The sequence below is a fragment of the Manduca sexta genome, chromosome 12 (assembly GCF_014839805.1).
Source record: "Manduca sexta isolate Smith_Timp_Sample1 chromosome 12, JHU_Msex_v1.0, whole genome shotgun sequence".
NCBI lineage: Eukaryota > Metazoa > Arthropoda > Insecta > Lepidoptera > Sphingidae > Manduca > Manduca sexta.
The window spans coordinates 14,177,870-14,203,496 of NC_051126.1; the positions used below are offsets into that span (position 1 = coordinate 14,177,870).

At 38.4% G+C, this 25,627-nt stretch overlaps 2 protein-coding genes across 6 annotated transcripts in view; one reads left to right on the plus strand and one right to left on the minus strand.

The window, feature by feature from the left end:
• The window catches only part of LOC115448747 (epsin-2), a 37,421-nt gene extending 18,703 nt beyond the window's left edge, over positions 1-18,718 (plus strand). For 4 of the 5 annotated variants that reach the window (XM_037437730.1, XM_037437729.1, XM_037437732.1 and 1 more), the window contains exons 2-11: positions 6,468-6,557; positions 7,263-7,554; positions 7,852-8,024; positions 8,264-8,508; positions 9,687-9,828; positions 11,483-11,608; positions 12,124-12,259; positions 13,084-13,295; positions 13,595-13,831; positions 14,084-18,718. In XM_037437730.1, coding sequence (XP_037293627.1) covers positions 6,468-6,557; positions 7,263-7,554; positions 7,852-8,024; positions 8,264-8,508; positions 9,687-9,828; positions 11,483-11,608; positions 12,124-12,259; positions 13,084-13,295; positions 13,595-13,816 — 1,638 coding nt within the window. In that variant the 3' untranslated portion in view covers positions 13,817-13,831; positions 14,084-18,718. Of the gene's footprint in view, positions 1-4,653; positions 4,703-6,467; positions 6,558-7,262; positions 7,555-7,851; positions 8,025-8,263; positions 8,509-9,686; positions 9,829-11,482; positions 11,609-12,123; positions 12,260-13,083; positions 13,296-13,594; positions 13,832-14,083 lie in introns of those variants that run through there. The other variant, XM_037437728.1, reaches the window with a different exon arrangement.
• Positions 18,719-19,853: 1,135 nt separating this feature from the next.
• The window catches only part of LOC115448757 (protein singed), a 54,863-nt gene continuing 49,089 nt past the window's right edge, over positions 19,854-25,627 (minus strand). The window contains exons 7-10 of the mRNA XM_030176310.2: positions 24,756-24,912; positions 24,016-24,177; positions 21,937-22,064; positions 19,854-21,606 (exon numbers count right to left, since the gene is read on the minus strand). Of these exons, the coding sequence (XP_030032170.1) occupies positions 21,401-21,606; positions 21,937-22,064; positions 24,016-24,177; positions 24,756-24,912 (653 nt within the window). The 3' untranslated portion in view covers positions 19,854-21,400. The remainder of the gene's footprint in view (positions 21,607-21,936; positions 22,065-24,015; positions 24,178-24,755; positions 24,913-25,627) is intronic.

Here is a 25,627-nt window from a genome sequence, read left to right on the forward strand (position 1 = left end):
TTGTATACAGTGGCGTTTTTTATGCAAGACGAGATGATTTGTTACTGCTTACTATTTGTTAATAAGGAAATATTGTTTTTCCGCTGGCTATCTTAAACGACGCGACGTCCATGAATTCTGAAGAATACCTTGACATACGCGAGGTCGTGGTTCCAATTTTTAATCCAAGTGTATCTCAAAGTACTGTGTTATATTGAATAGTGGTAAACAATATGATAGCTAAAAACAAATCGTGTGTTCACTATCGCTAACTCCTATAGCCGTCATTGAGTATGAGCTGTTAATTTAATTTGTGTGGTACGTAGTTGTTGGTTTCGTTAAGTTATATCGTATCCGTTCCCCATGTGGTGACAGTCTCGCCCCGTTATGAACAGCCATGCGTTCTGCCTACCCCTTCGAAGATAAATGTGATATAGGTAACAGGAAAATCGATTGCATAAAATCACATGTTTTACATGGTTTGCATCAGAGTTTATGGAATTTTGATGACGCGACGTCTATTCACGACGAGCTGCCGTAACGCGTGATGTTAGTGTAATTAGTAATTGTAACGGGAAAGAAATTTTTAACCGCGCTTTATACGGGAATTTATATATTTTTTTTATATATGATGGGACTGGCATGGTGGAAATGTTACCAAAAGCCTCTAAAATACAAAATAATAAAAAAAAAATTATATGTTTTTGGCGTTACTTACTAAAAATCTACACGTATTAAATAAGAAAAAGTGGTTTATATATCAATTATGCATTTTACGGATTTAGATGCAGTTTTCACTGTAAAAAGGCCACAATTAATGCTTTAAATTGCGTGTCACAATAGGGTTTATTTTTCAATATTTTTCAAACCTTTTTCGGCTTATTCTAATACCGAACAGTATTCCATCTTTGGGCCAGCTGTTTACTGTCGCGTGGTCCATCAGTATGGCTCGTAAGTGGTCGATCGCCCCCATTCCCCCGTTTACCGTAAATGTTTTACCGAATGAGGTAACGAGAACATTCCGTTTACGTGGCCCAGACTATGGTATCCTTTTTTTTATTTACATACACTCACGCTGTTCATAACATTATCCCTAAGGAGGAAATCAGGAGTAACTAGTGTGCTCACATATCGTTTCCACCTGTCCCATGATGTGATAGTGGCAAATTTATCATCATATAAGATGCATATTACAATTCCTGGCATCTTAGTTGTCTTATAACTTTTAGTTTGAACAATAAGAGAACGTCGCTCGTCACATAGTAAGCGTCACACTTGCATATAAACAATGGCAGTATTACTTCGAAGTTAGAATTGCGAAGTTGGCATTGCACTGCGTGTGTCGCCCTGAGACGTCAGATGTTAAGTCTCTCAATATCCATTAAGTACGGTCGCCATGTCCTTGAAATGTAGATACAACAGCGCAAGTAGCATAGATTTATGCATAATAAGTAACTTGTATTTACCTTCGCTAATGACTATATTTCTATCGGAAGTTCTGACTCACTTGGTTATAGTATGCGGACGGAATAATTGTCTCGCTGTGCACTTTTCCGGTTTAAAAAGTAGCCATGTTGATCCAGTGTTTAACCACCCTGTTGGCAATAATTCATACAAACTCATTCAGCGGTTTATATGTTAACTTATATACATCTTTACAAACATTCACTTCCATAAAATCAATACAACATATTATATATGTACATATTTTAAATGAATGTTTTTGAATATTGATTTAAATAAAGATGTGTATTGATATATTTTTTATTTACACATATTTATTTTATATGTTTTATTTACTTATAAAAGTAGCCACTTTGACGTAGATCTCCCGAATTCTCAATTATACAAATATTGTACCAAAACAAAGAAATCGTACAGTATAGTTATTTATAGACTGGATATCAGCAACATATTTGTGCTCCAAAAGTTATTAACAATAAGTCGATAATAATAAGTCGTCTCATTTGAAATGTCTGTGTGACAAAATGTCACAGGATTCTTAGATATTAATACAAAAATAACATATTTACAGAAAATATACTAATATGTTCATTAAAAAACGTGCAAATCACGTTATGGAAAAATAAAATTATATTAGAGTTTTGCTATTTCACGATAAATCGAGTAACTATCGCATGAACGCAAAATTATTGGTTGACGATCTTGTTTAAGTCCGCTCTATATTATTTTACAACTCTGTGCCAAAACCTTATAATATTGATTTACAAAACAAAAGAGAACTTACAAAAACTTTCGATACACAAAGCGCCTTATCCAAGAGGTCAATCACACAGAAAGACCAAAATACTTCACTACAGCGAACTCACGATTGTTTACAGTCTTATACAACTGTTTGTACGTAACGTCTTTGTGTTGTGGAAACATAGGGAACTGAGAGACGATATGATTAGAGTTCTAGATTTGTGTTGGGAAACCGTTTAACCTAAATTTTCGGATATTTTCTTAAGGTCACGTCAAAAAATGTCTTTTAGATATCAATACCCATGAGAATTAGGTTGAATATTGTCAACGTCTCACAGAAAACTAAAGTGGGAGTGCAATTATTGAAATAAAATAATTTATTTGAACCTGTAAAATGTTACACATTATTTAGATGCCGTCAATGTTAACTCTACCACCAGTTCGGAAAACAGTTCTCTCCAGAGAAGAAGGGGCAAAAAACTCTGGTGGACTCTTTTAAAAATCAGTTTAAGTTATAAACCACAGTACATGATACAGATAAAAAAATACAATTGATTTTTTTATTGTTGTTTAGAGCTCATTCATATACTCGCCAAATGTAGTAAAATATTGAAAATTAAATCTAATATTCCCGTCAAAATTTCAATTTTTTTTGTTTATTTCCAATGCTGGATATCAAATGATAGGTGTTAACTTACTTCTTAAAAATTCGACAGTAGAGGAACGCCATTCCGCCCTTGGTTGTTTCTGGCTGATAAGCCGTGCCTGAACTCTGAAACCTTAAGAATGCAATCGCGTTTCAAACTGGGGAGACTGAAGGAAACTAAGTTGTTTACTGACGCATGTCACGCCCGTACCCTCTAAGGGAATGGCAGAGCGACTTTTTACAAAAAGTGAAGTTTTCCTTCAGCAGTGCTACTGAACATGAAAAGAATATCTCATATAAATTTAATTTCAAACAAGTACATCAAATTGTTAATTGTTAAAATTTACAAAGTAAGGTGATGACCTAAAAATTTTACAGGTGAATGATTTTTTGTTTATTGAGTTTATGGCGATGATACCATCGACACCTACTTGTTCTTTATTTACCATAAAAATATAGGCTAAATTATCTGTAAATTCTGTTTTAATATATTGCAATTACAACCTTTTGTTTTACGAATTAAGACACAATTTCGTTTACATTCGTACAATTTGTAATGAAGGTCGTGCCCTTCAGACCACCGTCTAAAACGTAGGAATCCAGTAGCCCGTGGCTTTAAATCTAATTAGTGCGTTCACGTATACAGCTGAATGTTAATTGACGTTTTATGACGTCCAATATTATTTATTTATTTTATACCTACTACTTTCTGCATAAGGGTTGGTTATAGTAATTCGATGCTTTTTGTGACAAAGACAGCGTTACTTTGTTAATCGTCTATAGACGTTACATCTAAACGATGTTATATTTGGACTACACTGTATCGTTGGTTAGGTTTGATGTTTTTCGGCAGAAGGGAACTCACCTTCGAGTACCATTGGTGGCTGACATGGTCGTTGATGAAGGCTGTAACATTCGGCAGTCTTAAAGATAAAGGACATTATAATTAACAAGATGCTCTGTGGTATTTTTGTCTTCCAACATAATTTGAGATGACAGGATGTCATAGAATACTAAGGGGCGTTTATCACTCAAATAAAATCCACGGCACTTATCTAAATCAAATAAGCATAATGCGTTGTGAAGATTGAATTAGCAAGTCTAATGACCTCGCTTTATCGGTCTATTGTCATACTCATATGAGAAGCGTTTTAGCTATTTTTCACTTAAATAAATAGTGGGTCGTTAACCTTTTATGAGACGCTACGATAGTCACCAGTCAGTAGCCGATTTTATCCGCGGACTTCCGATTTTTGTCGGTGTGAATCGGTCCGATTTATCGGCTTAACAATCCTGCTGATAGTGTGTTTGAACCGATTTCAAAAAAGAAGATTCTGTAACCTTCCCGTATTTATGTTCGCGTTTTCTTAGTTACTACTGATTCGTTTTGGACGGAGTTTTTGTTATTTAAATGTAGTCTCAAGGGAATGTTTTAACTTTCTCCTTTTTCTTTTACATTATTGTAACTGACAGAATAATAAAAGACCAAGCCGGTGTCTTGTTTCTTCTCGTACTAGTATTTTATTTTATTTTTTATGCATTTCTAAGGCACTGGCAGAATTTCAAATATAAAATATTCTTATTTGAAGTGACTCCGAAAATCATTTGCACCTTCTTACTCAAAAATCGGAGTGAGTTAACAAAAATCGCATTTACAAACTGCGATGTTTGTGAACCGTGTGTAAAATAATAAAGACAATGTGCCATTTAAGTTGACTTTGTGGCACAAATTACAATCGGTCATCTGCGATACATTATCTAAAGATAACAATAAAAAAATAAATAATCCACATTATTCATTGGTTGTTATTGTTCTTGGTGCGTCGTGGTTGTTCATTTAGTTTTATTATGCTCAACATACCTTTATTTGGTGTGAGTAATAGACTATTTGACTCCATTTATATAAATTTTGTCCGTAAATTATGTGAAAGCTATGAGCTTCTATAATCGTGGAGATAAGTATTCAATGAGAGATAAACAAAATACTCTATGACGTCGCTACTTTTGAGGTGCTGGCGTGCGAGGGAGAAAACGATATCTCCAGAGTCGTTTTATGTTTTCTTAATTCAAAATTTAGAACATTATCCTTTAGTTATAAACTGGGTTTTACGTTGTTCACGTAAATGTGTGTCATATATTTTATTATGTATAAATGAATGTTTAATATAAACCATTAACTTATTATTATTCATGTTCAGGGAAAGAAACACCGAGTTGTGAACAAATAATACAGTCTTTTTAAGCAATGGATTTATTACGATATTGCGAATTCACCGAATACTTCAATTGCATTAATTATAAAGTATATAAAATAAATAAGCATAGCCGTTGTTTATATTTTGACATAATTTCCTGCTTTGAGTGTGTTATTGTTAAAATATGGTTGTGCTAATCAACAACTAAACAATATTAAATAGATTGTGGATTCCACAACATCCTCTCATGACTTCTTATTTAATTTTGTTGTTTTGAACTACATGTTTATTATTGATATGTAGAATTGAAATGGTATTCATTAGTCGAAATCCTAACTCGTATCTTGAATTGAAGTTCCTAATTCATCATAGATTAACGCTCAGGCCAACGCAGACACTGAAGTTTATACGCCCGACGACGCGCAGAAGCGATACGGTCGGGAATTGTGTACTTTTACCTCTTATTCATAGACGTTATTTATCTAAGGACGGAGCATTGCTGTGATAACAAGTCTGTTTCTCAGCTTTGTTTATCTGATAGCCAACTAAATTCAAGTTGTATCTCAATATTAGCCAATCACAACGGCCCTATGTCTACGCACTGCGAAGGCTGCCATGCCGTCAGCACTGAGAAACAGACTTGTTATCACAGCAATGCTCCGTCCTTAGATAAATAACGTCTATGAATAAGGGAGTTAGTTGTTACTTTTACACTTTTAGAAATGTGTGCTGAAAACTCGTGCATAATGATAATTCACGGCGGTAGTATCACATGGCTTTCCACATGATAACTTCATTTTATTATAAAGTTAAATTAAGATGTATCAATTCGCGTACTTCCTGTTTTTTTAAAGCAATGACCTGTTATAATTAGAATTCATTCTGCGTTTCCTGTACAAGGTTGAAAACCTTTTAATCAGGATATCAGGAAAACTTATTAGTTTTCCTGGTTATTTACTGGGAGGGATATCGGGGGATTTCCTCATTTTATTTGATTTCATCGTTGATAACAATTGTTTACGCAAAATAATCTGCTGCTAAAATAAAATGACGATGAAATAAAGTAGAGAACGTTTGTCTATGTCAGTGGTCTATGTAGTAAATATTTATTCATATGTAGTATTTATGGATAAGCTAACGCCTTTATCTTTGGAAGAGTGGGCAGAGACGTAGGTGTACCTACCACCAGTACCAGTCGTGAAGTATATTTATTGCCTGTGCTTATTGTTTTAAGGGTCGAGACCATCGTCAATTTTAGAATATATAAAATCATAAAATTTCCCCTTCTAATAGCATACAAAACTCGCATTTGATAGCCCAAAATACGCCGTCAACACCAACAGTATTGGAATACTATTTGTCCTATTTGGGATCTACTCAGGGTGCTATAGTTTGGGATCCTACATTAGACTATGTAATACAACGTGTCGTTTGTGTTGCAGATGCCCCGCGGCCGGGACGAGATGCAAGTGAACGTGGCGGGACTCAGGAGAAACATCAAGAACCTCGCGCACAACTACTCCGATGCCCAGGTGAGTACCATTCAGCACCATGACTCGAGAATCTTCAAAACAAACCACTGGCAAATTGGAGATATAAGTGGCCAGTGATTCTTTTCAAAAAAAATTTACAGTCTATGACATTTTCACATCATGGGTCGGCACACTTGGCAAATAGTGGGTGCTATGGCTACTCCGCTGCATACCCTTTCGGGGATAAATGCGTGATGTGTATTTATAACATTTCCATAGAGTTTATGTAAAATTACAGGCCCTTTATTGATGACTTTGGTGGTAAAGATTTCTTTATAGATAAAAACGTCTCGCATTACAAAGGCATTTTCACTAGACAGTCATACTAGCTAATGGTTGATTAAAGATATATTTTCGTTTTAACAAAACATGGATCACAATGAATTGACGACTATATTTCCGAAATTATAGACGAAATTGTTGAGGATGAAAACCCGGAAAAAAACCGGTGTACTCCAAGGTTTTTTATCTTATTCTTCGGGAAGTTTGGGAAGCGAATCTCCCTTGACATCATCCATAATCTGTAGTCCCATTATTGGGTATAGATAAGCCTCTCTCAGACCATGCCACCGACTTCCTCCTTGTGATCCTTACAATGTCGTCGATTCCTGTACCAGGCACAAATTCAAACCTTCATTCTGTCTGAGATTCCCAAAGATTCCCAAAAGTAATTGGGTTAATAATCTGGTTAACCTTGGTTTCCAGGTTAAAGTGCGCGAGGCGACCTCGAACGACCCATGGGGTCCGTCGAGCACGCTCATGGCCGAGATCGCGGACCTCACGTACAACGTGATGGCGTTCACGGAGATCATGCAGATGATATGGAAGCGGCTCAACGACCACGGCAAGAACTGGCGGCACGTGTACAAGGCGCTCGTGCTGATGGAGTACCTCATCAGGACTGGAAGTGAGAAGGTGGCCATGCAGTGCAAGGAGAACATCTTCGCGATACACACGCTCAAGGACTTCCAGTATATGGAGGAAGGGAAGGATAAAGGTGAGTGGGATACGAGTTTATAAGTAGATATTTATAGGTTTGATTACGTGGTGGTTCGAGATTAGCATTAGTAATGTTGTCGGTATTGCATAAAGAGTCTGACTGGAGTACCAGGAAGGGAATGGAAGGATTTTAGGGTCGGTGATAAAGGGAAATTTTAGCTCGGTTTTCTAATGTTTAGAGTGGTATTACTTCGGCCGAGCTGGCCCAGTCATGCTATTGTTTGAATTTGCTACAAGCACGGCTTTATAAAAATCAATGAATTATTTTCTTATGAATTTCGGTTATCTATTTCAGGGCTCCACGTCCGCGAGAAGGCAAAATCGCTTGTGAACTTGCTTAAAGACGATGAGCGCTTGAAGAACGAGCGAGCTCGAGCGCTTAAAGCGAAGCAGCGCTTCGCTCAGAGCGCGAGCGCTTTCGGAAGCGACGATGCGCTCGATACTCCGTCCAGCCCCACATTCCCAGCGGTCAGTTACATAACAAGTATTTTGAACTATTTTCTGGTTGTGTCTGTATATTTTTATAAAGTTTTTAAAATAATGTCATGTATAATTTCTGAAAATTAATTTTGTAGAATTTTACTGTGTAAAGATGATGCGGTATACTCATTGCAATTGTCAGTATGTATCATCAGCCACATAAAGTCTACTGTAGAGTACTCCGTCGTGGCATACGTTGAACATATGTATACGTGTGGTATTGTTAGCTGGCGGGCGAGTCCCCGGAGTGGGGCCGGTCGGAGCGCGGCGGTGGCGGGGGCGGGGGCGCGGCGTCGGCGCGCGAGGCGGAGCTGGCGCGGCCGCTGACGGCGGGCGAGGAGGAGCTGCAGCTGCAGCTGGCGCTGGCGATGTCGCGCGAGGAGGCGGAGAAGGACGAGCGCCGGCGCCGCTCCGACGACGTGCGCCTGCAGCTCGCCATCAGCCAGTCGCAGCAGGACTTCCAGACCGTGCCGTGAGACATCTCCTACTTACACTATCACAACGACCACCACCTTCCATACATTACACGCATCACGATTTTACTCCGAAAGATTACGCAGTAGTGTACAACCTAGACAGCCATTTTTCACCGAATGTGGTCTGTTCTATTATGTAATCGCAGACGAGCCTATTCTATATCTAGCATAAATTCCAAACTCCTAAATAACGTCTTAATTTCCCGATACGATAATTGCTAGAAAGTTCGAGTACCGTGTCTTTCCATTGACATTTTAGACACTATAATTTTCAGTAGTAACAGCGATAAAAAATCACCAAGTACCTTGATAACATCTTGATGTTTCATACCTATTTTGTAACCTGTTCATATTCCCTTCATCCATAAACACCGTACACTATCTCCTTAAGAACCTGAAACCCATCTTACATGACGTAGCCGTCCTGATCCTCTCCCAATCCTTCTCCAGCCACTACCGTCACATCCTACTCCCGGTGACGGAGGAGCCGTGGTCCCAGGACCCGTGGTTCACGTGGCACAGTTCCCGGGAGCTTCCCACCCCGCAGACCAGCCCTCGATGCTGGCGAGGGGGCGCGTGTCGACTGGAGCGAGAGTTAGTGATCAGTGTAGAGTTGGGTAGGACATGACATAAAAAAGAGTTTGTAAGAGTAGCCTCTTTTTAGCATTGAGCCGGTACAACGTCCTACTTCAAATGAGGCGAGGCGCTTTAATGCGTATCTTACAGTATTTTGTAATGTTAACCCTCAAAATATTTCCCTCTCGCTCGCGACTCGAAATGCAGTAATGTAATGTCCATTGTAAAATAATGTCCTATTGTAATTTGTAGCGTGCGGTTCTCTACCTCACTGTCCTCGTCATGTACCGGACAAATGTACCGCCTCTTGTATGTCCTACTCAACATTAGATCAGTGGTGTAGAGAGACTTGTCTTTATAAGATGTATTAAGAATGCCAATAGTGGGAGATGCAATTATATCCGCCTTTTGGGTACGTTTTCCCACGCGAGGAAATCAAAGTAAATAACCAGCTGTTTTTTAAATAAAAAATGTAATAAAGTATTTTGTCTTGCTACGATTGGCTAGACCAAAGATGTGATGAAACTTTTTACATGTTAAAAAACTTATAGCTAATTACGGAGTTGTGTATTAAACATACATGGTGTTGCTTATTCAGGGGCTCTTCAGAGAAGAAGTCGGATTCGTCGCAGTCGCACCTGCTGGACCTCCTTGACGTGAACCTGGCGCCGGGACCCACCGCCCCTAGTGCCGCGCCCGGACTCGACCCCTGGGCCGTCACCTCGCCCAGACACATGCAGGTAACGCTTTTATATTGGCAATAGATTGGCAATAGATGTTAAAATACAATAAATACGTTATACAGGGTGCTGCTGAAACGAGGTATCAGAAATTTGTGACTAAAATTCCAAATAATGGAATATACATTTTACAGTTTGTTGCTGAATGTAGGTATTCAAAATGTGACTTAAATACCAATTACACCAAATTATGTGATTTACCACTTATAACACGAAAGTTCCAAATCATTCCCTATTTTTATGAAACCAATATTAAACCCTCCAATCTGTAACATCTTGTGTACACAGATGACACTGGTTTATATTTTTGTAATTTTCTTAGCGTCCCACTTATTTGGATTTCGGCATATTTTCCGACTCTATGGTAAGGGATCATAATTTTGTCGTGCGTAGGCTCAATGTGTCGAAGGCCAGATGTATTATATCGCTCGGAAAAACATTTTTAACCATTTATTATTATGTTAGTGGAGTAATTATATTTTGTATGTAATACACACTCACGTCTTTCATCCACACAATCTTCTCACATACTTTCTGATCTATATATATAATAATAAAAGCATGTTAAAAAAGAATCTACATCCCTTGGTCACGCCATCACGCGTGAACGGCTGGACCGAATTCACTATTTTTTTTTTGTTGCGTTTGTTATTGTCAGGAGAAAGATCTTATGAAAGAAAAAATTAAGGAAGTTGAGCGGAACGTTAGAAAATTTAAGAAAAGTAAATTTCAGCGATTGACAAAATGCGCGCTGCAAATTCATAGTTAAAACGGGACAACGTCTGTCGGGTCAGCTAGTGATAGATAAGATAGGAGGAACAAGTAACTAGCACAAGTGTAACCACATGTTAGGAAACTTTTTACGATTTAAGTATTTTAATTTTTACTCATTTTTTTCCCCTATATTTTTATTAATTACATGTTATGTATGAACTGCCAAGTCTATAAATATACATACTGTATACGTGGAAGTACTGTATCATGCACCTTCCATGTAGAAATATCGAGTGTGTTTGGTATAAAAGTCTCATTGTCTATTTTCCAGTACAAAATGTAGGCTAAATTATGATTTAGAACTCTACCAAATTTCATCAGAATCCACTCATCCGTTCATCAGTTTATGCGCTAGCAAAAATGTTATTAATTTCAAACTATTTCACGTCTATCGTATTATCGTACCCAGTGTAACTAATGGTCATAATAAGACTTAACATCTCACGTCTCAGGATGGCGAGCGCAGTGGAATACCAAACAATACTTTGTAATTTTAAGGTGTTTGATGGTGTTTCTACTATTTATGGGCGGTCGTATCGCTTACCATCAGGCGAAGGGCAAGCTCTGCTCGACATTCAAAGCAATAAAAAAATCTTCAATATTTAGTCATGCGACTCGCCCAAAGTCAGCATGCGTGGTTTTTTTACACTGTAAGAAATACTCAAGCTCTTTTTAATGAGGAGACGTGCAAGCAGCTCGCCTTATGACTGCCCTGAAGCTGTAGAAATGGCGGCTTGACATATCAAAGTATTTGGCACTTTAATATAAAATATATCAGTCTGTCGATTCCATTCAACCCTAATTGACATTGAAGCCCAAGAAAATTAAAATAGGATATTGGTTTTAATTAAGATAGCTTAAAGTATATATTATTTTGCAGGAGACGTCGTCGGACGCGTGGTCTGGCGTGGGCAGTCCGGCGGCGAGCTCGGTGCCTCTAGCCTCCGCCGCCGCGCCGGACCCCTGGGCCCCCACCGGCGGCGACCCCTGGGCGCCACTTGCTCTGGTGAGTGTGGACCTGTTTTATTCGGAAGGTCTTATTACGAACTATATTTAAAAAAGGTGCTGCCAGTAAAATACAGGTAACATTCAAGTCAATATTGATTTGACAGAATAACTTTATAAATTCCAAATATAAATACTAGACTCGGGTATAAAAAAGGCATTGTTATTACCGTCAATTACAGTCCTTGCCGTGTATGAAGTAAGTACTTAGCTATTCAGTTTAGTGTAATTGACCTGTAAAGTGCCCAAATAATGTAAGAAATATACATTTATTTTAGGCACATTACTAGAAAATTGAATAATGGTAAAGGTTAAAACCTGCATACCTTAAAAATTCTCTATTACGAATTTTCGAGCGTGTGTGAAGTTTATCAACCCGCACTAGGCCAGCGTGGTGGACTAAGGCCTATTCCCTCTCAGTAGTAGAGGAGGCCCGTGCCCAACAGTGGGACAGTATATAATACAGGGCTGATATTATTATTATATAAAGGTTAAAATCCGTGTGTTGTATCGCAGAGCAAGTCTCCGCCGTCGGTGTTGTCGTCGCCGTCGTCGTCGGAGCTGGAGCAGTTCGACGCGCTGTCGCGCCGCCTGCACCACAACAACCACAACAACAACGCGGACCCCGACCCCTTCGACCTCACCGCACTCGGTCAGTATCCACACTCGACGGGACCCTATATCTACAGGGTCATTTGGCATTGCATTACTAAATGAAGCCACATACTTATTATCTACTTGGAAATAAGAGTTTACAATAAGTTACTTGAGCCGTAGATTTAAAATAAAAAAGTGTAAGTTTCGAACAAAATAAATATTAATAAAATGTTATTTTAATTCTACACGCCCTAATGCCACTACTACTACTCTAAGAGAATTCGTCGCAGCGGCAACTTCTTACTTTCAGTCAGAAAGACACTCACACACACGCATTTCATTTCATTTAATAACACAATGTCAAAATGATCCTGCATGCATATTATAAAACAAAGTCCCTTTTTCTTCTGTCTGTATGTGATCGATTTTCTCAAAATCTACTGGATGACTTTTTATGAAATTTGGTATGGAGATAGTTTAAGACCCTGGGAAGGTTATAGAGTACTTTCTATCCGTGGAAAATATATTGCGAAACTTTTATCCTGGAAAATTTCTGTACGCGGGTGAAACCGCGTGCAAAAGCTAGTCATTGGAAAAGGGAAATTATTATGTTAGCTTTATCATACTTTTATGGTTAGTTTATTGGTACTATATAAATTTTGTGTACAATTTGCTGCCATTTCTAATTTGCTTGTTGATATTTCTTTGGAAATCAAGCGTTTATTTTGGATATCTTTGAAATGAATAGCAGCATAAGAACTACATTGTTGGACCGATCTTCTCGTTACATTCAGCTAGGCCTGACGTAGCCGAGTGGCTAGAAGGTATATGCGTGAAATTGTAACTAATTACATAATATGTGTTTACTATTCATTGCAGGCGACAGTTTGTCCCCGAAGCCGATGTCGAACGCCGGCATGGGCGGAGTGGCGGGTGTGGGCGGGGTGGGCGGCGCGGGCGTGAAGAAGTCCCCGTCGTCGTTCCTGGGCGAGAACTCGTCGCTCGTGAACCTCGAGCGCCTGCTGCAGCCCGCGCCCGCCTCGCCCGCGCACAACCCCTTCGCGCCCGAGGCCTTCGCGCCGCCGCCGCCGGTCCGTACTCACACACACACACACACACACACACACACACACACACACACACACACACACACACACACACGCACACGCACACGCACACACGCACACGCACACACACATACACACAGCCGAACACCCAAACTACCTTTCTCTTATCACTACACCTATATACCTAACACAAACTTAATAAAATTGTAGATTTTTTTTAGTTGTTAGCCTTTTTTTATTATCCTGCTAATCTATACTTTTCATATCAAAAGTACTCAAGACACTGACTGTATTTTATCAATAATATTTTGTATGGTATTCAGGTGCGGCCGTCGATGAACGAGCTGAAGCAGCAGCAGCTGGGCCTGTCGGGCGTGCCGTTCGCGTCGCCGGCGCCGTTCAGCGCGTCCCCCGCGCCCGCCGCCGCCGCCCCCGCCCCCGCGGACCCGTGGGCCCCCGCCCCCGTGCCCGCGCCCCGCGCCACCTCCCCGTGGTCTCCGCACCACCCGCCCGCCAGACACACGCCCAACCCGTTCCTCTCCTAGCCGCCACACGTGCTGGTAAATTAACACTACCTAAGGTTCTAAGATATAACATGTAAATGAAGTTGTATTCTATAATTGTGATGGCGACAGGCGAACCTTTATTAATTAACGCCATCTCTATGCCTATCTTTGCTATTTGGCCCTATTCTGGCGACCTATTTTTCAGGTCAGGTCTATTTTACTTGACATACATTCCCAATTAATATTTGCGTGGTCAAATTATTTCCTCCAATGTCCACCATTCCTAATAATATTTTTACGTTTCAGGTTGACGGATAGCACGTTGTCGCGTAGAGAGGAGCGCCACCGCGTCGCCTCACCCGCAGGTACACCGCCCGACCCGACCGCTACACAGCTTTGTATCGACAAACTCGGGACAACACTAATGTCTTACTAGGACCACGTGGGCCTCAATTATGTATCAAATTCACTTTGAAAACAGTAATCGATAATTCGTTACGGTATCTAATAATTTATTAAATGATTTGTGCGTGGAAGGATTACGTCTCTAAGTGACACAATATTGAGGCCCTATATGATGGAATTAACGGCAAATTTAAATCAAAATTTACGCGTGTCTATGTCCTGCGTATGTCAGCTGCGGTCGGACTTTTTTTTATGTATAAATCGCAACACTTGCCGAACTCGAAACGCTATCAAAATATCGACTGTAATATCGATAATGGGAACATATTTAATATCGATACAAATTCGCTACCAAGAATCGATATTTTAACACAATTCTAATTTATGGAATATCGTTTTAAAAAACGCGCTACCTACAACAAATATTAGCACGAATAATATCAAAAAGTATATCGATACAATATAGTTCTAAATTTACGTGTACATAAGAACAAATTTTACTTAAGAAATTGCGTAATTCTTATGATTCTAATTATAAAAGTAATTTAATAACATTGTTATAGAGCGATGTTTTCGGCCCCATATCTAAGAAGAGTACGTATATGTAGATATCGTTTCGTCTGTGTCTGCCACCGACCATTGTAGGTGCACAGATGATCACTTTAAAGCATATTTCAGATGAAATTACTGGATAATAATACTTAACATCTGTCCCAAGTTGACGAGCGTGCACATGATCGAGAACTTTGTTGTGTGGAATCGATCTTTTACAATAACGAACACGAGATACCCTCGTCACATTCAGAGTTTTAGCGATTGGAGTTCCGCAAGCGTTACGAGTCTACATTCAGTTTCTGCTTCGGTGAATCATAGTGAAATATATAATTTGGTCCCACGTTTACCAATACAATGTGTATTATTTTGCAAAGCGGTGATACAACTTGTCCGTCGGACATTCTGGTGGTAGTATATGATATAAGGTATGTATAAGACACGGTTAGAGTTTTTCAATATACTGTGAATGTAATGAAGTGGAATCTTTCGATACTATCATAGACTGGGACAACGCTGTGACGTCACACGTAGTGTAGGGACGCCATTTTGTGTACGCGTTCGGATGCAACGTGTTGGCCGGAGACGTTTGGAAGGGGGTCGGGGGGTAGTTAAATATAATCTATATCATCTCATTTCTAATGTGAAAGTATTTTTTACAAATTGACGTAATTGAAGTCGGGCCATGCCTAATTAGGGATGTGTGGATATTTATTACTAATTTATAGGGCAATAAAATTTTTACTTTAGGTAATATAATTTTAATTTTGACGCGTAACACAAAATATGTGACTGTTATTTTTAGATATTTTGACAGTATACGAGATATTAGATATTCACAAAGACATGGTTGTATCCGAACGCGTGGACAAAAAGTAGAAATTAGCATAGACTATAGTAGCATCCATAGATAATTAAAGTTTAGGGCTGTGAACATTCAACTCGACTCTGGGACATCGACTAATTAACTTGTATGAAATAATTATGAAATATGATTTTCGAACGATCTATTTGGTAAATGTTTATTAAATATAGTAACTCCAAATTATATGATTTTTCGTTTAAACTTAAACATAACTTTGTGTCAGAAATGTTTGTTACAAACAGGATGTTCTATTCTTTCGAAAAAACTGGTTCTATTCTCGGAGTCGATAAGTGTTTGTAATCACTTAACACACACTTATTCGGGAATCGAGCTCAAAGTTAATCTAACTATTAATATATAACGCCATTAAGTATAAGTTTACTTTGGTTCGATAACTGGATAAGTGCGTATGAGACTTATTAACAATAATATCTTAAGTGATAGAGGGAGGACACGCAAGCAATGTTCTGTTTCATGTAAACATCAAGAGAAGCCTCATATGCATTTAATAGATGTGAGAATTGTACTTACAATTCTCTCTTACATAAACATTTTTAATCAGTGTTTTAAATTGACACTATTTTTATTTAAAAATAATGACTGTTCAAAACCCTGATTAAAGAAGTTTATAAGTCGGGAAGTGGGTTTTTTGTGTATCTTATTTGTGTAGGTATTATACTATTTTGTGTAAGGAACATAACATTGTTTGTATGAGTTCTCGTCAGCCCTAAATAAGTAAGTTATTCGGGTGTTAAGGGTCTCGGTAAGGGTAAAACGACTTTCGCAGTGGCACGCGTTAATAAAAATGTATAAACCAAAAAAAGTAAAAAAAAGATTTTTCGTGTTTTTTGACAATAAAATATCCAAAAAACGAATTTTCTAATGTGACAGAGATATAATACAGTTTAATTTATGGAAGTTTGACATTTATTTAATATATTACGATATATTTTGCATTTGTTAATATAAGAATTATTCTGTGTTAAACGAAATAAACTGATCTGTATCGCTCTGTTACCTAAATGTATGTATTTATGAAAGAATAAGAGCGAGAAATTTTAGAAATTTAAATATACAACGTCAATTGTAAACAACTACCTCCAAATCACTGAGAAAACATAAAATTAAAATAACTATGTTACCTATCTTTGCTCTAACTTGAGCATGGCTGGGTGGCGGTAATTAGAACAAGTGAAGGGAGTAAACAAAGCTATATAACTCAATTATTTAATATTTTAACAAAAATAATCAGTAAATTTTTTACCCTACCCGATAGATAGGTTTTTTTAATAATTGAAACCTTTTTAACATCAATTTATACAATATTTTTTATTAATTGACGCTGATGGAATCTTGATTTTGGGGTATTTTTGCATTGAGCCAAGTCTACAATATTTGTGATGTCAGTACGAAAGTCGTAATACCGCAGTCCACAGCGCGAGCGCGAGGCCGCGCGTGCGAATCGTGCCTTAGATAACTACAGTTTTGTATAACTACTGTGTGTGTGTCGCCTTCAGCTAGCTCGCTCGCGTCGTTTAGTTCAATACTTCAGCACATTGGGAAGGTTAATTAGTATGTGGCCGCTAGATGCCTTGATAGATAAAAGCCTTAACACATGCGAAAAATACTGGCGGCTTGTTCCTGGCCGTGTAGCGTCTCTAAAGAAAAAAAAATATTTTGTCGTATTTGCAAATGTCCAAATATCAACGCGAAAAAAGAAAAAAAGAACATATTCCTGTTTGATTTCATGTGCTTAAATACTCATTGTGTTTCGGTGTGTTCAACTAAACGGCGCCATGATAAAATTATCATGTGTTTTATTAGATGCTAGAGAACATAAAATCACTCGCCTTGTGTTTGCGCCCAAACGAAAATCTATGAAATATTAATATAAGTTTGTTATCGGAAAAATTATAAGTTCATTACCCAAAAAAAAGAAAAAAAAACTCATAAAATTAACGTATGGAATTTTCAAACGGCTTTTTAACTAAAAAAATACTTCATTAATGTTTGTAATCCTTTTTTTATTTGTAAAGGATTTTTGTGATGATACTTTGGTTCATGTTGTGCCTATATTTTTGTATGTTCATGTGAAGGTCGAGTATAGTCTAAGCCAAGTGGAGTCCAACGCATCGCGCTTTATCGTCTGTATGTTGTGCAACGTATTCCAATTAATATTGTATTTGCGTACAGCTCATTGGCAGCGAATTTGTATAATATTTTTTTATGTAAAACAACGTATCGAATATTTTATGGATTGTTAATATTTTTGATGGCACTTAAATGTATGAGGGTCAGTTTGAAATGAGTTTACAAGCTAATAGGTTTTTTCATTTTAAGGCTAGCAATATGAATTAATTATTGAGGAGCGGTATGAAGGAAAGCAAGCATTTATAATTAATTAACTTTATAAATTTCTGTGATTTCAGTTTAATATCTATACAACTAGTTTATAATATAAAAATTATACAAATTCGCTAAAATGACAACAAAACAATACTGTGTATGTATTCATACAAAATCAGTACCGTCATAAAATTAGTGTCGTTAGGGTAAATTATGTACGGATAGGTTTTGACTTTGTGTTGCCAGTCTGAGAGGTACAGGTTTCCTTGGAGTACGTACAAACGCATTTTTTCAGTGGTTATGTGTATAAATTATTAAGTTTTATAATCAAGTTCTACATTTTTTTGTTAATCTCTGAAGTAAAAGTACTTTCAAAATCGCATGTTATTAAGATAGATACTTGGTTTGTGCATTTTTTGACGTAACTAGGTGCGCTTGATACTTTATTTTATTTCAAAGAAACCTGTGCAAATAAATTTATTTTTAATAAAAACGAAAACACCAATTATATGAGCAATTAAAAACTATTTTTATGAAATATTTTTGTAGTCTGGCAACACAATTGGATGTTTGTTTATTTTCCTTTGCTTAATTAACTAGCCGGTTCGAAAGTTTATTGTTTATCATTTTTGTAGATAAATTATTTCTTTAATATATTACTTTTTGACCAATAAAATGCATCGCTGATAATACCATAATGTCTGTAGATAGGTATGAAACTGTAAAGATTAATGTAACTATTTAATTAAATATATGTAAGTTTTTCAATACAACGAGAGTTTTATATTTGTGTGACCAGCCTCCCATTTTATTATAGCCAATACGATTTGAGTGAGTCCGAAAATAGAAAAATATATTAATTAAATATGGCGTCGTATTTTCATCTAACCGCGGCTCCATACTTCAGGAGGCAGCGCGAGTTTGAGAATCGACAGCGCCTTCGCCGTGTCTCGTCCTCTCTCGTCTCGTCTCGCGTGCGTTCCACTAGATTTAATAAGACGCGAGACTCGAGCAAACTAATCACACTCGATGATACTTGCGCACGCGCATTGTGCTATTTTATCCTAATGCTATAGGTATCTTCATTTTCCACCTTTTCCTTTTTTATGCTGTCTCCGTTTTTCATTTAGTTGATACACAGATATCACAATATTAGTAAGTATACGACGCAGCAGAATAGTTACTGCAAACATGGCCATCTTGTAGTATACGTAGCGGCCACCTGAATGAAGAGAAATGATGGATAAGTAGTACTCGCGTAGTCTCCGCTTGCCGCGCCACGTGCGAGGGCCTCCACGAGGCACGCGTGGAGTGTGGATCCTGGGTTAAAAGTATAACGCTACGAATATCTATTTCCTGTTTGGTTAAAATTATCATTACGTCATAATTTATCCAATTGAAAGGAACTAGTGGAACGTACAGAACAAGTTGGGATCATACAAAATGTTAGAAATAGCATGTTATTTGATTTATACGAGATTACCCCAACGCACTTTGTTCTGTCAAAATGTTAAAACAAAATATGGATGAATTCAAAGCAATGCACCTACTAGGTACTAGCTGGTTAAAATATATTAAGTATTTACATGGTTTTATTTTCATTAATGCGGTGTTTGGCAATCACACTCTTCCTTTAAAAATGTACTAACATGGATTTAATAATATGCATTTATATATTATGTATTAAATAGTGATTGAAATAATACCTATTGTGGTACTAAAGTAGTTCATTTTTTTGCAATTACTTCAAAGTATTGCGCATCAAATTAGGTTAGGAGTTAGGCAAGTTTTACTGTACGAATACTTTCCAAAACGAAAGTCTAACTGGATATTACTTACCACATACTTCACGAACCAGCTCATCTTGTATTTGTATACTCATTTAAAAGGTGTGAAATAAAACGACAATTACAATATGATTATTATAATTTATTCATTAATAGTTTACAAAGGTATTATCCAGGATTGTGCCACGAGTCCGTGACTCCTCGCCGCGGGCGCGGTACAACATACGGTTACAAAAAAATATATATGTATCCAAATGTAAAAAATCGTTAAAAATTCATTATTGAAAAGGGAACGGGCGAACGCAGGCAAAAACATTTTCAAACATTAGCAAATACTCATAATCCAGTAAAACAAAATGAAGTTAGAAACGGATCGCAAGTGCTATTTGAAGCGTCAGTATGAAACGCCTGCGGGCAGTCGCCGGTCCCTCTTCAAGTTTAAGTCTAAAAAGCATGGAATGGACGATTAAATAGTCGGAAGCGGCATTCCCAAGCTTATCCTATGATATTACTTACAATAACTTAACTAGCTTACATGTTCATATTAAGTTACATAAGCCAGACAGAGACGCGACGGCAGGACGCGGCAGCGACTTCGCCTCTCGCGTCTGGTATTGCGTAAATCCCTGTTTCAACTTAAATTAATTACGGTATTTTAGTGTTTCTTATGTTCAGTAGTTACTGTTGTCAGTCTCACGGTGCGTTCTGCTACTAACCTAACTTCAGTGACCGGTTTAAAATTGTAAATTGTATAAAATCCATCGACTAGACGCTACAAAATATCCAATAATTTCATCAAAAATTTCCCATCAATACCATACGTCTAAAATAAATAGTTACTAGCGACGGTCACAAATCCTATAGAAACGAAGCGACGTGGCCGGCAGATCTAGCGGTAATATGAAAATAAATCTATGATTATAATAATAGTGAAAGCGATTTCATGATCACATTCGCACTACATCACGCGCGATACTAAATCTTAACCATACTAAATGCACTGTCGGGCGACGCTCGCCGCTCGCGCCATTTCACGATTTTTTTTGTTACGAAATGTGTTGCGACAATGCAAGGACATTGACTGACATTCCCATTTTATCATTATAAAAACCATTGGCGGCGGATTCTGCACTCAGAATTAGCCGATTGGGTCGTTCGTTCGCCGCCATAGTGACAACAAAATGGCGGCTGGAGCAGGCAAAATGGCGCCAATTAGGAGCGTCCGCCCGTCTCTCACGTTCGATATGAAAATTAAGTCTCACGCCAATCTAGCATTCACAAAACAAAAGTGCTTTCTGAATAGGGTTACATTGGAAGAGTATTGTGAACGAGGTCGCTGAGGAGATTCGTTTGAGCGCACGGCGTCTGTCACAGGAGGAGAGCGGATATGCAGTCTGACCACGTTTAAACCACGACAAATACGAATGTTTAACCAACAGGGTCTTTGGCTACGTTTATTATTATTTATTTTAAATGCAGAAACAATGCTATGAATGTCTTTAGATATGTTTAAAGATGCGCTACTATTCGGACAGCATCTTATTAGTGACGTCATACTTGCATATAAAACCAGTATATTTTATGATAAACACAATGAGATTGAAGATGGCAGACGCGCGGTGGCCCAAGCGTGTGTTGGTGGTGGTGGTGTGGTGTTGGTGGGGGCGGCTAGTACTCCCAGTGTGTGGCGGCGGCGAGGTCGGCGCCGGCGAGGCGGAAGTTGCCGTTCTTGGCGGCGGCGAGGTAGTCGCGCGAGTCGGCGGCGCGGATGGCGAGGCGTGTGGGCTCGCGCAGCTCCAGCAGGAAGCCCTGCGCCGCGTCCGAGTCGCACGTCACGCTCTCCGCGTCCGCGTGCCAGTACTTGCCGTTCTGACCTACGCACAACACCATGCGTCACTCACACAAACATACCAGAACACACTTACACCAGCTGATGCTTAACAGACATCCAACAAATCGACTCCCTGAAATACGAAAGCAACAGAAGTAACTTCCAATCGAAAATTAATTTTCTGTATAAACAAGCAAATCTCATCTCATCAGCCTATCACTGTCCTCTGCTGAACATAGGCCTCCCCTAGAGCGTGCCACAACAAGCAAATAATGCCTGATAAAGATATTGGCGAGTTACCAACACCAATAAAAAAATCAACCAATAGTATACGTTCAGTTCTATCTCTTCTCAAAGCCGAAAGTGAAAATACCTTTGAAGTAGACGGCTCCCTTGGGTCCGCGCACCACCTGGATGGTCTCATAGTTGGCCTTGTTGCACTCGAGCCGCACGCCCTTCGGACCCACGAACCCTTGCTCGCACTTCAGCACCAGGATCGGCCTGGAAGCAGATGTTACTTGCATCAAAATCGCGCCAGTTACATCAAGCAGAGCGTAAGCATTGATATATCCCAATTTATAGTGTGGTATGCCCTAAGAATTAACTGCAGGACATACTGTAAAACTTTGTGTGGTATGCCCTAAGAATTAACTGCAGGACATACTGTAAAACTTTGTGTGGTATGCCCTAAGAATTAACTGCAGGACGTGCTGTAAAACTTTGTGTGGTATGCCCTAAGAATTAACTGCAGGACATACTGTAAAACTTTGTGTGGTATGCCCTAAGAATTAACTGCAGGACATACTGTAAAACTTTGTGTGGTATGCCCTAAGAATTAACTGCAGGACGTGCTGTAAAACTTTGTGTGGTATGCCCTAAGAATTAACTGCAGGACATACTGTAAAACTTTGTGTGGTATGCCCTAAGAATTAACTGCAGGACATACTGTAAAACTTTGTGTGGTATGCCCTAAGAATTAACTGCAGGACGTGCTGTAAAACTTTGTGTGGTATGCCCTAAGAATTAACTGCAGGACATACTGTAAAACTTTGTGTGGTATGCCCTAAGAATTAACTGCAGGACATGCTGTAAAACTTTGTGTGGTATGCCCTAAGAATTAACTGCAGGACATACTGTAAAACTTTGTGTGGTATGCCCTAAGAATTAACTGCAGGACATGCTGTAAAACTTTGTGTGGTATGCCCTAAGAATTAACTGCAGGACATGCTGTAAAACTTTGTGTGGTATGCCCTAAGAATTAACTGCAGGACATACTGTAAAACTTTGTGTGGTATGCCCTAAGAATTAACTGCAGGACATACTGTAAAACTTTGTGTGGTATGCCCTAAGAATTAACTGCAGGACATACTGTAAAACTTTGTGTGGTATGCCCTAAGAATTAACTGCAGGACGTGCTGTAAAACTTTGTGTGGTATGCCCTAAGAATTAACTGCAGGACATACTGTAAAACTTTGTGTGGTATGCCCTAAGAATTAACTGCAGGACATGCTGTAAAACTTTGTGTGGTATGCCCTAAGAATTAACTGCAGGACATACTGTAAAACTTTGTGTGGTATGCCCTAAGAATTAACTGCAGGACATGCTGTAAAACTTTGTGTGGTATGCCCTAAGAATTAACTGCAGGACATACTGTAAAACTTTGTGTGGTATGCCCTAAGAATTAACTGCAGGACATGCTGTAAAACTTTGTGTGGTATGCCCTAAGAATTAACTGCAGGACATGCTGTAAAACTTTGTGTGGTATGCCCTAAGAATTAACTGCAGGACATGCTGTAAAACTTTGTGTGGTATGCCCTAAGAATTAACTGCAGGACATGCTGTAAAACTTTGTGTGGTATGCCCTAAGAATTAACTGCAGGACATGCTGTAAAACTTTGTGTGGTATGCCCTAAGAATTAACTGCAGGACATGCTGTAAAACTTTGTGTGGTATGCCCTAAGAATTAACTGCAGGACATACTGTAAAACTTTGTGTGGTATGCCCTAAGAATTAACTGCAGGACATACTGTAAAACTTTGTGTGGTATGCCCTAAGAATTAACTGCAGGACATACTGTGAAACTTTGTGTGGTATGCCCTAAGTATTAACTGCAGGATATACCAAGAGGCTTTTAAATCACTTAAAATTTAAAATTGTTGTATTATCAAACATAAGGCGGAGTTACGATCAACAAGAATACTTGCAGAAGTTATCTTTTGCAAGCGATTTTTACCGTACAATCAGTCACGACAAGCTGACTTCTGCAAATAATAACTTTACTGGACTTGCAGCAAGTGTATAGAATTATTGAATCATTGCTGCTAGTGCAAATACATTGTAGGTTCTTTCACAAAATATATTTGCGAGAAATTCCTTATCCAAACTCAGCTTAAGACTTGCACATATTAGTTTAATTCTCCATAAAAATAAATTTGTAATGAGTTAAAGGTACCTGTTGATAAGATAGAAGTAGTATTTGCAGTTGTCCTCGATGGCGTCGGCGTTGGCGTACAGATGTCCGGAGCGCTTCGTCATGAGGTACTTGCCGTTGTTGGCGCGGAAGGCGACCGAGCCGTCGCCCTGCCAGTCCAGCTCGAACAGGGCGTTCGACGACCTGACGCACAAACCACTTATAACACAAAGATTTTGGATTCTTAACTTATTATAAAAAAAAATCGGATAGCTGTCCAACAAACTTCTAATTCGTTTTGGAATCTATGCTTATTATATTAAAAACAATAGGTATCGATACTGCAGAAATGGCGAAAAATTATTTGTTAACAGTGCCATTATTAAAATTAACGTGCCATTAAGGTAATCTATTAAAGTGCTTCTTTTTGGCGACCTTTTTTACGTCCCAACTAAGTTTTTGGTTGACATATTATACGCCTGCCCGAATTATTTTGCCTTGTGCCGCCACTGGCACGTTAGCCAATGGTTTCGTATCTTTCTAGTTAAAAAAATACAGAATGCTATGTTATATTAATGTTTTTATAAATGCTATCTAATTATATCGGTATATATTTTTTTCAGTGATTCGAAATAGGCTTCATTATATTTAACATATGAAAATTGTTTATCACATATCGGGGTTCCGCTATATGATACGTATTCCCCCCGCTACCACTCTATATCGGTATATTGACAGAGAAACAATGCTGGGTCTATCGTAGCTGCATTATAGATACTGACTTGTTATCCCCGCTGGCCTGTATGCCGCCGCCGGTCTCGAGCGTCCAGTAGCGGTCCTGCATGGTGCGGATGTACCAGCGGCGCGTCGCCCAGTCGAACTCCAGCTGGAACGTCTCGTGCGACGAGATCTCGTCCTGGTTCGCGGTCACGTCCACACCTGAGACACGCATTGACATTATAACACATATCTGTATTACCATTGGTAGAAATTAGAAGTATTAAAGAATGAGATTGCCATCTCTACCACAGACGTATAAAGAAGAAACTGTGTATATATTGGTATATGATAGGAAGATTATACTATATTGTCTATGTATAACTTAACCAGGAAAATAAAAAACGTCGTCGTGTAGAAAAATTTGTAACTAATTTCTAGAACTGAAAATGTTAATTAATACGAAAAAAGCAAAGTGACCCTCTTCAGACCAGGCTATTATAATTTGTGTCAGAAACATGTTTCATTAAAGTTCCAGAGACTAGTGTCAAATAATGCAAAACTATAATTTTGTGTCAGTCAGACAACGGAACCTTTACTTATTCATTCTGAAGGAAAAAATACATACAACTTTTTTATTAATCCTATACGTTCCTGAGAACCCGCTTGAACCCGCTACACCGCGATGGTCAATTACAGTAAGACGTTAATACCAGCTTACCCCAGTTACGGTGGCAGAGCCGCGGTCGACGCAAAAAGTAGTTCATAGAGGTACCGCAAGATGGCGCTCTATTAAGGTTAATTATACGGTTTAATAGGATTTAAATCACAACTCGGTTCTTTATTACAAATATATATTAAGTATTAAATATTAGTTAGTCGTGTTTTAAATATGTAAGCTATTTTATCCGCCATTTTAAGGAACTTCTTTAGCGAT